General features: G+C 42.4%; 1 protein-coding gene across 3 annotated transcripts in view; it reads left to right on the top strand.

Moving 5' to 3' along the window:
- Positions 1-14488, top strand: part of LOC127351120 (zinc finger protein 609) — a 71753-nt gene that overhangs the window by 50654 nt on the left and 6611 nt on the right. For all 3 annotated transcript variants that reach the window (XM_051378359.1, XM_051378360.1, XM_051378358.1), the window contains exons 4-5: positions 9651-9738; positions 11938-14380. In XM_051378359.1, the coding sequence (XP_051234319.1) occupies positions 9651-9738; positions 11938-14380 (2531 nt within the window). The remainder of the gene's footprint in view (positions 1-9650; positions 9739-11937; positions 14381-14488) is intronic.

Genomic DNA, 14488 nt, shown 5'->3' with positions numbered 1-14488 from the left:
CACCCCTTGACTCTGTTTCCAAGCAAACTGGGAGAGAGCGAATGCAAGGCAGGGGGTTGGGGCAGGGGGGGGTAGATAGACAAGGCTACTTCTGTTAGTGACACAAACATGGCTCAGAGCCAACACCAGTACTATGTTTGTGCTCCCTCATTCTCTGCCTCCCACAGAGTGATTGACCCTCCCCCTCGCCCTGCCCCCTTCCCTTTCCCCGTCCAAGTCTGTCCCTTGCCTGCACTCACTCACTCAAAGCTGCTATTTTGGCTGAAAAGGTAGTGGTTTGGCCTGATGGGGCTCTGTTTTCTTCGGATTCTACTCTATCTGGCTCAGTGGGGAAGGAGCTGGTGGGAGCTTTTGAGTGGTTATAAAAGTGGTATGGTGGAGAGGGGAGGCGGGGGGGTATGTGTTGATGTGAGGAGGAGGAGGGGTGGGAGGCATTTTGCAGGTGTAAGGCACAGGTTGTTTTGGCCATCTGAGCTGTAAGACCAGTAGGGTTTCCAGAAACCAACACACTGCGTTCTCTTTGAAGCCTGTTTTTTTTTTTTTTTTTTTTTTTTTTTCTCACACAAAGCCTCTATCAGGGTAGAGAGTCATATGAGAAAGGATGTAGAAGAGATATATTTAATAACAGCAACCACGAAGAGACCCTCAGTCGTCTGACACCACTGCTTGCTCATTGCCTACAAAATCAGCTACAGTTATATGTATTAATAGAAATCTGTTGTAGCTTAAATGTGCGCTGTTCAGGAATCCTCACCAGATATGTAAATATCAGTTCTAGCTGTCATAAACCGCCATCAGTGTAGCTCTTTTAAAACGTATAGATGGAAACTGTAGTGAGTTTCTAAGGAGGCGTTTCACAATAGCCTCCATTGTATTACATTTTGCACACTACATTAAACAACACAAAGATGTGTATTCCTTCTACATCATTTTAATGGTACAAGCCCCTAACAACCCACTGGCTAGTTTTAAAATGAAAGAGACCCAGATGCCGCTTACTTCAAGCTGCACTGCCATTCTGCTGTTTTTTTCCTAAGAGACCTATGAAAGCAGACTTCTCTCATTGTGGGGCAACTGAGCAAATGAAAACCAAATGAGGAAATCAAGCAAATCCAGGCAGAATACCAGGGAAGAGCAACAAACAGAGGCCCCAAAGACATAGCAGAGGCATCCTGATTAGCAGTGAAGTTAAGCAGTCCCCCACTTCTCTGCATGACAAGTCTCATACAGAGCTGTTTAGGCATTCACTGTGTGTGTGTGTGTGTGTGTGTGTGTGTGTGTGTGTGTGTGTGTGTGTGTCTGTGTGTGTGTGTGCGTTTCATTTAGCATGCCAACCAACAGCTGCTTCATCACCTCCGCCTTTCGGCCTTGTGGGAGTAAATGAACAACAGGCTCTCAGTAATTGTCTGTGCCTCACCCGACTCCCCGAGTGCCAGAGAAAGAAACAGATGAGGAGGAAGCAAGCGACACCTAACACAATACGATCACAGAAGCTGCACCTTCGGTCAGAGCCGACAAGAATCTTGGCTGATGAGGCCGAATAAATTTTTCATCCTGTGTAATTTGAGCACAGATGCAGCGACCCTGTTTACATCGACTCTGCATGCTGGCAAGGTTTAAATAACAGCAACTGAATGTATACCTCGATTGCTGAATTAACAAAACAGCCCTTAAAAATGAAAAAACGCACAATTTGATGCATTTAATCCGGTGTAGGAGGAAATAACAGATAATATGAGGTGAGGGGAAGAGAGAGCTTGTGTCATTCAGTTGGTCTGGGGGCGAGTGAAGCGTAGACAGGAGGAAGGGGAGGTGGGGATATGGGGTGGTTGGTTGGGGGGGGCAGAGCCGTGGTATTTTAAGGCCCGGCACTGACACAAATCCCCTCAGCGCAGACGAGGCAGTGGCAGCTCCCAGGGTCGTGTCGGCAGAGCGATGGGCCAACCCCTCCCAGGCTTAGCATGCTGATACCTCCAAATGTCATCTCTAAAATGCTGGAGAAGTTTATTGCTCTTGAAACGCAGCCCAGAACGCCTTGGCTCATGCTCCAGGGTAGAGGGAACACAGAGGGGGCCCCTTTGGCCAAACACTGCAGCTCCATGCCAGTGCCCCAAACCCCCCGCCCCCCCCCCCTCAGCCTCTCTCACACACACACCCCGACCCTCCAGTACACAGCAGACTATTCCCCAAGCAGGTCCCACAGCTTCTTAAGCTCCCTAATAGATAAATAATACAGGCTGTTTGTGATAAAATGTTTGTTTCATGGCTTATTTATGCAACACACATTAAATTATTGTATCATTGGAAGCATTGGCTTTAGCGCCGGAGTTAAAAGCTGTTTGGCATCTGAATAGAAGAGAGGTCAGTGTGAATCGGATATTCCTGTATAAACATTTGAGAGATGTTTCTTTTTTCTTTTTCTTTTTCTTTTCTCCTTCTCTGCTCCTGTCAGTGAGTTGAGAAGGGGAATATTGTATGAAAGGAGCACTTGGCTCTGTAGCTCACTTGCCAGCTATGCTTCCTTGCTCTTTTGAAGACCACCTGTCAGTGGCCTCATTGAAATGTTTTTACAAAGGCAAGCGATGGCTGCTCTCTGTGAACTCGCCATAGAAACCGTCCTTGAAATAAGAGTGAGCATTCTCAGGAGGCCTGTAGCCCTCTGCCAGGCCAATGAGCAAGAAGAAGATGGAGTGAGAAATCAATCACAGGAGACCCAACTTCAGTTAACAGTAGAGGACGTATTGAAAAGAAAAGAACAAAAGTGATATGCCTTTTTTTTTTGTCTATAGCCTGTAGGTTTTCATTCACCAGTTCCTCGGCCATTTTTACCCTCATCACTGCTCACTATGCAAGAGTGGAAGTGACCAATGTCCAGGGGGAAAAAAACCCTCTCATGTAAAGAGTTCACCAGAATATGTGTGTGAAAAAATACTCTGTAAGGATATGAGGATATAGACGAGTCACCATTCTTTGAGGGAGGAGCCTTGTCTTGTTAGTCACAAATTCAGTCTCCGGGTTATGTTACCAAGATGGCGCCCGAGTGAACCCAAATCTCTTAAGAGAGATTTTGTTCCTATTCATATTGGCCGACAACTGCATTTTTTCAAGCACTTAAATGGTCTTGAAACGTAAATCATATGCCTGGAGGAATTGTAGGCTTTGCCAGTGGTTGTCATAAGATATCACGTTTGCTCTATACACTTCAACGAGAGTTTGAGTAATGCGCCTTTGGCAGACCTGTCTCTTAATCTCAGCACCATCTCCTTGAAGGAAAAACACCAGAGGGTTTGTTTTAACAGAGATATTGTAGATTTACCCAGTTGACATTTAAGGAAACAGCTCTTTGCCTCACTACAAGTTATTTACAGTTATAAATACATGTAAAGTTGGTAGCAAAGCCAAAAAATTATATTTTTTTGGCAGTTACATTTATTACACGTGTTTTGTGATCTATTCCCGCTGTAGGAGTAAACATGTACTGATTTAGTTTTTTATTTGTGGAGGGAGAAACTGCTGCATGCGGCTGATAATGCTGCGACGATGTGGAAAGCATACTAATGCTCCCTTCCTTTGCCTCTCAGTGGTATGAGAGAATTGACCTTCTCACAGGCTGTTATTCTTGTCAGCGAGAGTGACTTCGCACTTTTACCTCTTATGAACCGGAATGCAACCTGAACTTTTCCGATAGGGCTCACTTGAATGTGCTAAAATACAAAATAAAATCATCAACCTTGTATCATTTGCTGGTAAAACTCTATTACTTATGGTATGCCTATCAGTGCTTTTCTTGGCTTTTTTGTTGTAGCTCTGCTTTGGAAAGAAAATAGTGAAAAACGACAATTTCCCATTTCTATATATACTTATGTCTAAATGTATAAGTAACAGTATACTCAACACATTAGTTCCAGGCAGCAAGTATGATAGCTAGCCTGGTTAGTAATAAACTAATCCTAGAAAAACTAAACCAATAAATACATATCAGCAATCATAAAACGGCTATAATAGTAGATTACCTGCAGATAATACTCCAACAAGGGCATTTGAGGGCCCGATTAATCTTTATGTATGATATGATCAACCAGTTGTTTGAGCTCTACAATGTAACACTTAAAACACAACAAGTACCACTCTCCACTATATAACTAGTATTTCCAGTGCAATAAGTGACTCATACAATTCGTCCTAAATTCCTGTCTGTCCAGGATTTAAGAAAAGGTCAGTCTTAGGACTTTGTATTCTGACACTGACATAACCGGACAAGCTCGGCTGCATTTTATGCACCACGAGTGCAGAAACACTCTTAAAATGGACTGTTGGAAACATGCTCAGACACTTGAATGCTCAAACGCTTCATTTATCAGTGTTACAGTTATTGCTCGTGGCAGCACCCGGCTATCTTTTATCTTCTCTCCGTAATGAATACTGACACTATTTTTCTCATTGTTCTCACTTTCTTTTCTACATGCAACCTTGATGAGTGTTGCTTTTAGTGCAGAGAAAATGGAGACGAGGAAAATAGCTCGGTTTTCTAGCAGGATACAAAGAGGGTTGTAAAATCTGTCAATAATTACTGTAGTATCTGACTGTGTACAAAAGGTGATAATTGCAAGTGCTGGTAATTGTTCACATGAGTATTCTTATTTTGTTTTAACTGAGACTTTTAATCCTGATTTAAAGTTTCAGTCACAAGGCTCCTGAAGATATTTAGATACGAAGCGTAACCTTTTTAATTTGATATTTGTGAGAACATTCATATAATGTCAAACTCAATCATTACACAGACGTGATCTTCCATATTCAAAGATAACAAAGGCATTTTGACAAGGTCAGTCAGTGAAAATGCCATTAACCCCACTGGATTCCTGTTGAGTTGAAGCAGAGCAGAGGTCATTCAGTGAACCCACAGCCCTCACCAGCAGCAGAGGACCTGATATTTTGGCCCCACTGCAACCTAATGAAATGTGTTAAGGAGGGAGGAGGGGGGAGATTTAGGGCTGGAGGGGGCAGTCACCCATGCAGCAGACAACCTACTCCTGACTTAATTTGTCCCCTCACATTACCCTCTTGTTCAAGTAATCCTATACAAGTAGACGGTGGAGTTTGGTGCACAAGGAGAGCTGCCATTTGTTGTTTTCGACGGCATTGAAAGGAAACGAGTGGTAAAATTGCAGGCCAATTCCTCTCAGTAATGTGGGCTTCACTCAGCTGTCATGAGTGACCCTAATAAGGCTGACGCAAGGGGGGGGGACTGGGTTTGCTCCAAATCAGTCTGTTTCTTGCCTAGCAACAAATCTAGTCAGTCAAGCCCGAGATCATGGCTCACAGAAACACTAATATGTAACTCCCCATGTGTAAACAAATGATCATGAATGGAAAGTCATCTCAGTTTCTTGTGTGAGTTGCTTCCTGCCACAGGGAAATTAGTTTGGGCTGTTTTGTCAAGAGCTTTCCATGTTTAGACAGACTAGGCGTTGACATCTTTGTCCTGACAGCTTGAAAATTATTCTTAGGATGAAAGTGTACAGATAAATTCAAATGGCTTTCAGCTTTCAGCATTGGAACTTAATCTTAATCTTTTTGCGCACCCTTGAGCATATTTTTATGATATTGCCAAGAAATTCTATGAATTCATATCCACCCCTCTCAAGAGACTCTATTAGGTAGTCCAGTCAAAACAATGTGTTGTAAATTATGTCAAAAGTAGATTCAGCTTGAAACAAGTTTTCTATCAACTAGAACTGTTATTAATAATTATTTAAAAAAAAAAAGGATTCACTGGCTGCGCATCTGAAAACATCCCATCATGTTTAACCACCATCCCCAGCTCTTCTATTTCCAAGCCCACCAGCCCTAGTGGATGTGCAGTCAACATATAAATTAATTGTTTAATAAGTCAATTTCAGCACAATAATGATTAATAAATTGCTTAATGAAGAGAAACTGTCACCTCAACAAGGTACATTTTGTAAAAAGAAACTCTGCTTTTGCGTGCAGTAGAGTGGAACTGATTGTTATTCTTCACTTTCATGAGAATCATTATCTTGAGAAAATCAGATAATCGAGCAGAAATTACACTGTTGCAATAATGATGTAAAGTCATTTCTCTATTATTATTATTTCGACTGGTTTAGAATAATCCAGCCTGTGTTTACCTCAGACCTTAAAGAGAGTTAAACTGTGTGGCTTGGAACTTGAATTTCAGGGTTCTGATGCTACTTCTTAGGTGTCAGCAATGAAAACCTCTTTGACTTATGCCCGAGATAAAGAATCCGATATGATAACTTGGTCTGTCGTTTTCAGTTTCTGTCAGCATAAACACACTGAAAGCCTTCAGCAGCACAGATTCTGCCTGCCTTTTTAAAACAGATTAATTAAACATGAAGTGCTGCAACATTTTGAGTGAGTAACCATGTCTTGTTTTTTGTTTTTTTAAGCACCATTCCCATTGGAGTTAAGATGCACGCAGATTTCTCAGAATGTCCTTGAGATGTCCCACATAACGTTCAGGGAACTACTTTATTAGCATTCACAGAAAGTATTGCAGAGGCAGAGAGATCTGAGGTGACCCAGAAGCCAAGGACCACTCTGACAGGATTACAGAGTTCCTCGGCTCCAACATGTGGCCAGAAGGACGTCACTCTTAGAAAATGAACATAAAACAGCCAGCATAGAGGCTACAAAACGACATGTCAAAGATTCTGAGCTTGAAGCAAAGAAATTGATGTAGTGAAAATGAAGTTATTGGCCTGGTTTTATAGGTTATAATATAGTTTTATCTGCTGAGTATTCGTTGGTGGATGTCCATTAACAGTAGTGTAGTGTATCCATGTGTTAGTACACTTCCAGTATTTATACACTGCTTAATGATTGGGGTGTTTACTCCTCATCTTAACATAATAACACATCAAGCACTTCTAACGCAATCAATCTTTAATGTATTTAGAGCATAAAAGTTCAATAAGGTTAATTGATTCATCAGCTGTCGTCCACTTTTGCGTTTATGGAGCAAAGTGTTTGCAACCCTACGCCGCGGACTGCTTTTCACTGGCAGACACCTGAGAGTTGTAGTTGAGGGAAATGCATGCAAATTCAGATTGTGGCAAAGATTTATGTTCCAACAGGACAGTGATCCGTATTGCACAGCTACAACTACACCCTGGAATTTCTTCCGAACACGGTTGTAAAAGTCCTTGATAACTGAGCCAAAGGTCAGACCTGAGTCACGATTAAAGAAAACATTTGCAGTAGCTTCAAGATTGTTTTTTGAGATACTCTTCATTCAGCTTGACTGAGCTTGTATATTCAAGATGACTCAATGCTGTATCAGTGTCAACTTAGGGTTGAAATTCTGATTTATCTGTATATCCAGTATTTATTTTTAAATTATTAAAGGTCAAAAGCTCTTGGAATTAAATGCAGTGTTCATTAGAAGTCACTTGATTTTAGAATACTAGCATGTGTGCTTTATTTAGTAATCTACACGTACCCTTCGATAAATTGTTAAATAAATAGTATCCTCACAGGAATTGTTACACATCTTTGGCAGTCTGTTAATTGCTTTCTTGTTAAGAGTTCAAACCCACTTTCGTGTCTGCCTGTCAAATACCGCTGGTTAGCTTAGCATAAAAAAAAAAGTTCTTGGCAAATAATACTATTTACTATTTCTTTAAGGAAATGCTGACAATAATAACTCTACAATTCTATCCATCCTCATCTATTGTCACAGTTATTGAAGTGAGGAAACAGTGAAACATAAAGACCGAATGTTAATTTAGAATGATTAAAGACAAGCTCATGGTATAATTTCTAAACCCCTCGTTGGAGAAAGCAGGGAAGACTATATCCTGCACATCATGAAAGGCTACTCATTCATTTGCCCTGCCTTGATTTACATCCTGCCACAACCAGCTGCCAGAGCCATTTTGTGTTGGAGTGTTTGGAGAGCTTAGGGGGCGGGCTGTTGAAGGCGTTTTAGAAAAGGTCTGTGTTCTTTTAATGTGACAGAAATCCGAACTCAAGAACCCCTCCACTGCCCCGCGCACACACAAACGACATTTGCAGTTGGATCTCGCCTTGACCAAGCACTCTTGTTTTCAGGCCAAAGGTTGAAGGATGAGACTTGTGGCCAAGTGTCAGCAGGTTCCTGTAAACATATATAAATGCCTTATATACTCGCTGCTTTATGCCAAAGGCAGCAAGAGAAAAATGAGGTCTGAACTGTGACTTGTGTGTGGGAGGGAAAAAAAAGATTGTAAGCCGGGGATGGTTATACCATTGAAAAGAGGAAATGAGGGTGAGGGTGAAGGAGAGAGGGAAAATGGGGTGAGCAAGAGAGGTTTCCTAAGCTAATAAAATGCTCGGAGGGACGGAAGCTGCCAGCCAGCATTCCTGTGCCATTAGATAAGTTAGCTCACTGCAGCCTCCAGTTTCTCTGCAGTGCTGAAGTGGCAACCTGAGGTCACCACCAGGGAGTGAGGGGGATGGTGGGGGCAATAAATTCAGAATGTTTTTGTGCACAGTGCTTGCTGCTAATCCTCTGAAGCTGTTTGGTTGATGATTTACTTTTGAATTTATGGGCAAAAGCTGCAAATTATCATTCATCTGCCTCACCCATGCTGACCGTTTAAAATGGCCTTCAACAGCAGCCATTCTGCTGTTTTTTTGCATTAGTGTAAAGTGGCTTTACTGCAGTTAAATGTCCAACGTGGTGAAGAGTTTTAGTTTAGTCATTTTGTACAAATCTGCATACTTGATGGTGACATTTTGATGACATGCAAGCTGCTGCCAGATGAACAGTATTTGGTTTCTTAAGGAGAAACATACATAGAGAGTCGTGTGATCTTCTGGAACTAATTTTAGATTTTTAAATGCGAGGTTGGGTATCGCACTCAACGCATGTCGGGATTGTGTAGCTCACACCGAGTGATACCAAATTCACACTAGCCAAATGGCAACATAGAAGCTTCTAAGTGTGACAGATTGCAGCAGTACCAGTGAAGTCGAGGCACTTCTCTTGCACACTCAGTTACAGTCTGTCAAACTGAACCATTCACACTGAATTGGTTTAATCCAAGTGCTTGTTGCTTGTTTTTAAGAAGCTGTAGTAGTAGATCCATATTCTCCCCAAGGTAGTACATTTCTTGGCTGCAAAGTGAGATAGAGGAATGAAAAAAAAAAATATTTGCTTCCAAATAATTCTCCTTCTGGGAAATCGTCTGTACTGTGAGATGGCTTATTTAAATGGAGATGGTGTTCAGTGAGTATTCCCTGGTAACCTCAGTGTGATCATTCTTAGTGAGACCTTCTGCTGGTATGTTACAAAGGTCCTACAATACTGACTGCAGTTGAGTCTGTTCCAAGTCATTTAGAAGATATCAGTCAGTCTTGGCCCTCCGGCTTTACTGTTTGAAGAAGATTAAAAAAGGATCTTACACTTATATAATTGTCTTGCATGTCACACCCTTTAGCAAAGATCAACGCATTGATGCAGCAGCCACGGTGGACTTATTGCTCACAGAGTGCAGATGGTTATATATTAATCTCACTGTTAAACATTCTCTGTTGTTTGTATATATCTATTTTTAATGTGTAGTATGTCATTGTCATGGTTAGCACAAAATAAATGACCTCTTTTATTCTTTGTCTCGCAGGCATGCTGGTGGTCAATGTTACTTGGAGAAACAAGACATATGTGGGCACCCTGTTGGACTGTACACGGCATGACTGGGCTCCCCCCAGGTAAGGAGCATTGCTCTGTTCTGTTTCTATTTCAACTGGAGAAAGCGGGGGGGGCATAAATATATTTAAATATGCATCATCTAATTTGCACTTGTTCTACTAATGGTACGTCGCTTGTTGGGTGTTGTCAGAACTAAAGCTACATGCACTGATCTTGCATAGTATTTGCACTTTACAAAGAAATTACTGTCACACATGGTAGTGGTAAATGTCAAGGTAGAAAAGAATTTATGATTGCCATGAATCATTGATGCATCCTTTCTATCCAAGCTGCTCTTGGTCTCTTAACCTTTTCATATTCTGTGTGATATGAATCTGCTGTAGTAGCATCAGCTCAAAGATATATGGCCCAATGCACAAACTTGCCTGTGAGCAGAAAGACCTTCCAAGTCCATGTTAGTCTTTATCTCTAGTCGGGGGAAGCAGGATTCATTGGCAAATGGCTGATGTCCCAGGAGGTAGTTGTTGAAATAGAAAGCTACTCTAACAGGCCAGATTGCAGAATCCAATTATTGAACTAATAGCTTTTCCTCAACACTGTATAACATTCTCTATCACAAAGGCTGCAATTTTTTAGGATCAGTGCTATGTGGGCGCTAGCTTAAGGTGTTTGTAATTTCTGGGTATTTGCTTTTGTTATGCAAAATACACAGGTTGTGTAGAATACATCTACAAGCACTTGCTTTGATTTAGAACACCTGCACTGTTTCTAAAAGTAAATATAAATCTATATTTGAAATGCATGGTTAAGTGCAATAGAAAAAAAAAACAGAGATTAAAGCAGTGCTAATGGAAAACAAGAAGAGGCTGTATCACACTAATGTATCACAGTATATCACAATAATGTTCAGTAGGTGAAGTTTGCTGGGCTGTATTTGCACCAAGACAGTCTTACAGTTTGCAGCACAACTACATTAGGGACACACCATGAATTATTCAAAAAGCTTTCAACGGACTGAATATAAACTTGGGCTTGTAATGAGTCTAAATTCCTCTACCACTGTCAGACTACGGATGTATTCACATCCCCTGCTGGGTCTGAAATTGTTTGGAGAGACTTGTAGAGGAAGCTGTGAGTCATACCAGCCCGGTGTCTCTCTTTGTCACAGATTGCTAACCTTCACTGCTGTGCAGAAAAGATAATTACATTACTGTTATGGAGAGATAAGGCCAAACTGCTATTTTAAGTATTTGAATGACTCTGTGTTTTGATTACAAAGCAGTCGGAATGTTCACTGCTGTCTTTTCAAATAATGTTTGTATGGACTTCATTTGGAAAGTCATGTAGCTTTGTTTAAAGTGCTTACTCACTTATAGAGCACAAAAATATCAGATCAGTATGTTATTAGAAGACAGGGACACAACAATGGTGGACATATTTTGATATCATAGCTATTGTTTATTATTATATTGGTTTAGGAATCTAAAGGACTTAAACCTCCTAGTATTGTCTTCCTTGGTATTACTGTTATGACTTTTCTGTTTTCTGAGATTCCTAGGAGACTATGTGTAATTGTGGCATGTTATTTGGCATACCAGTACAGTAAATAACTGTATATTAGATTCTCAGTGAAAGCATAAGCAGACTTCCTGTAGGACAAACAAACTTTAGGAAGGGTATGGCCAAGCACAGAAATGGCCTAAAATCTTGTACATACATTTTGAATACAGGTAAACAATAGTGTCTTTAAGAGAATAGGAGATCGTTGCATTTAGAGATCATTAACATTTCTGTTTTTCCTTTTAACTTGACAATCAAATGTTTTAAGTTACCTCATGGATAATGAGAGTTACTGGAGTTTGCACTGTAGCTGTGAAACACTTCTGGACCTGCACATACAGGTCATCTCCATTACACTGAAAACAATTGTTTGTTCGGGTGGATTTAGGGATATACTTATTATTATACTTATTATATACATATTAAGATCAATTAGTTGTACTTTTAACATGAAAGACTGTCGATAATGGTCATAAAAGCCAATTATATTTACAGAGATTTATTGTTGTAAAACAATAAAAATGAAAAAGTCCAATGGGGAAAATTAGCACAGTATTATTCAGTCCCTACAGCAGTGTTGATTTAAAAATAATGAGTACCTTAATTTCCATTGTATCATTTTAGAACCTAAACTAAACACTGATTTGTATTTAAATCAACTACTGATCACTCATTTTAATCTTTCCCCACTACTGCAGGTTTTGTGAATCCCCTACAAGTGATCTCGAGATGAGGAATGGCCGTGGTCGAGGTAAGCGAATGAGACCGAATAGCAACACCCCTATCAACGAGAACAGCAACTCATCAGACAACAAGGGCACCACCAACAACAAGACGCGTGCTGCTGCCTCTAACAGCAAAGGCCGGAGGGGTAGCCAGACGCCATCAGAGCGCCGCACCCCGCCTAACTCCAACACAGAGGACATCAAGGCCAGTCCCTCCTCAGCTGGAAAACGCAAGACCAAACCAGCCTCAGACATGGAACCCAATTCCAGCTCAGAGGACACCAAAGGCAACAAACGTATGCGGACAAACTCTAATAGTGGAGGGGTGGGACCGACAGGTCTCCCTATCCCTTCTATTAAGACTGAGCCACTTCCACCTCCCCTCGATCGCAGCTGCCCCTCTCCAGTTCTCATTGACTGCCCACACCCTAACTGCAACAAGAAGTACAAGCACATCAATGGTCTGAAGTACCACCAAGCCCGTGCCCACAATGATGATGATATAAAGTTGGAAATAGATGGAGACAGTGAATATGGAGAGGACTCAACTCTCCACCCTGAACCAGGGAACTGTAATGGAGCCTCTATCTCTCAGAAAGGATGTTTGTCTCCAGCACGTTCGGTTACTCCAAAAGGCAGGAACTTTGATGCTCAAAGCCCTTCCCCATCTCCTGGAAAGTTTGGTTCAAAGCAGAGTAAAAAGAAAATTGCTGAGACCGATCCAGAAACGGGGGGTACACCGACAGACGGGTGCGAAGATGGGCTATGCCTTACTGATGAGGCCAGTAACGATGGTATAGATGATAAGAGGGGGTCAGACAAGTCCAAAAAGGGTAGCACTGGCACAAAGGCTGATAAAATGTCCCAGAAGAACATGAAGTCACCACGGCCCATAGGCTCTGGCTCTACAACATCCCAACAGATGTATTCTTTTCCTCCTGGAAACCCAAATTCTTCCCCGGGGCTTACCCCAATGATACAAGGAATCCCCAAGAGTCCCCAAATGAAAGGCACACAGCCTAAACCTCCTGCCATTGGAGACCCTGCCTCGAGTAGCTCCAAAGACAAGAAGAAGAAAGACAAGAAGAAAAAAGATGGGGGGAAGGAGGCTGACAGCCCCAAGCCTCCGGGAAAGGGAGGAAAACTGGAGGAAGGAAAGCTTCCATACTCTGAACCTTGTGATCAAGGAAATAAAGGGGAAGGACTCCTCAATGGTTCCTCAGACCCACATCAGAGTCGCTTGGCCAGTATCAAGGCTGAGGCTGACAAGATTTACAGCTTTTCTGACAATGCCCCTAGCCCATCCATTGGTGTAGCCAGTCGGATAGATGGCAGTGGAATGCCACAGCCTCTCACGCCGCTTCACGTGGTGAACCAGAATGGTGCTGATAACTCTTCAGTCAAAACCAATAGCCCAGCATATTCAGACATTTCAGATGCTGGTGAGGATGGTGAAGGGAGACTTGAAGGCGTCAAAGTCAGGACAGAGGACCAAGCCATCAGGGAAAGTGTCAAAAAGGCGCTCTTTCCAAACCAGACACCCAGCAAAGAATATCCCAACTATCCCAACTACGACACTTACTACTCACCCAATTACGTCAACCCCAGTCCTGGCGGGCCCAATCCAGGCACACCAGTGGCTGAAGGTCAGGTTAAGATCAAAAAGGAAGATGACCAGGACCAAGGTGAGGAAAAAGTCAAGGTTGAGGTTCATGAAGACCGCAAACCTGACAGTAGTGGTCCTGGCCAGCAGCAGCAGCAGCAGCAGCAGCAGCAGCAACAGCAACAACAGCAACAACAGCAACAGCAACAACAACAGCAACAACAACAACAGCAGCAACAACAACAGCAACAACAGCAGCAACAACAACAACAGCAGCAGCAACAGCAACAACCCTCAGTCATCCAACAGCGATCCAACATGTACATGCAGCCTCTTTACTACAACCAGTATGCTTATGTCCCGCCATATGCGTACCATCCCGATCAAGCCTACCATAACCACTTGATAAACACCAACCCAGCCTACCGGCAACAGTACGAGGAGCGGCAGCGACAGATGGCTGAACAGCATCGTGCTGCTGAGAAGAAGTCAGACGTAGCCATAAAAGAACGAGAGGCCTCCATGAAGGAGGAGTGGAAACAAAAAAGCCCCATGCCGCCAAGCCTCTCCAAAGCCCCAAGTCAGTCAGACCTTGGAAAGACGTCGCAGCCCCCAAGTAAATCCAGGGACTCGCCGTCTGAGCCCTCCTCCAAATCCCTGGGAAGCATAAAGGTGGAGGACCCAAAGTCCCAGCAAGCTGAGGGGCTGAAGATGAAGCTGACCGAAGGGGGCCACCATGGAAAGGAAGACTCCAAGCAAGCACTGGAGTCCAGAGGTCAGGCAGGGATGGAGCAGGCTATGTGGTACCGACAGGTAAATACCAACCTAATATAACAGGATTAGAACCACTGTGAGAATGGTTTTTAAAATTATTTCAATCATTTTTTAATAGAATTATTTCTGATTTGTGTTGACTTGGAT

This window comes from Dicentrarchus labrax, unplaced genomic scaffold (assembly GCF_905237075.1).
Source record: "Dicentrarchus labrax unplaced genomic scaffold, dlabrax2021, whole genome shotgun sequence".
Taxonomy (NCBI): domain Eukaryota; kingdom Metazoa; phylum Chordata; class Actinopteri; family Moronidae; genus Dicentrarchus; species Dicentrarchus labrax.
Note: the sequence above shows the minus strand (reverse complement) of the source record. Positions and strands in the feature narration are given on the sequence as shown.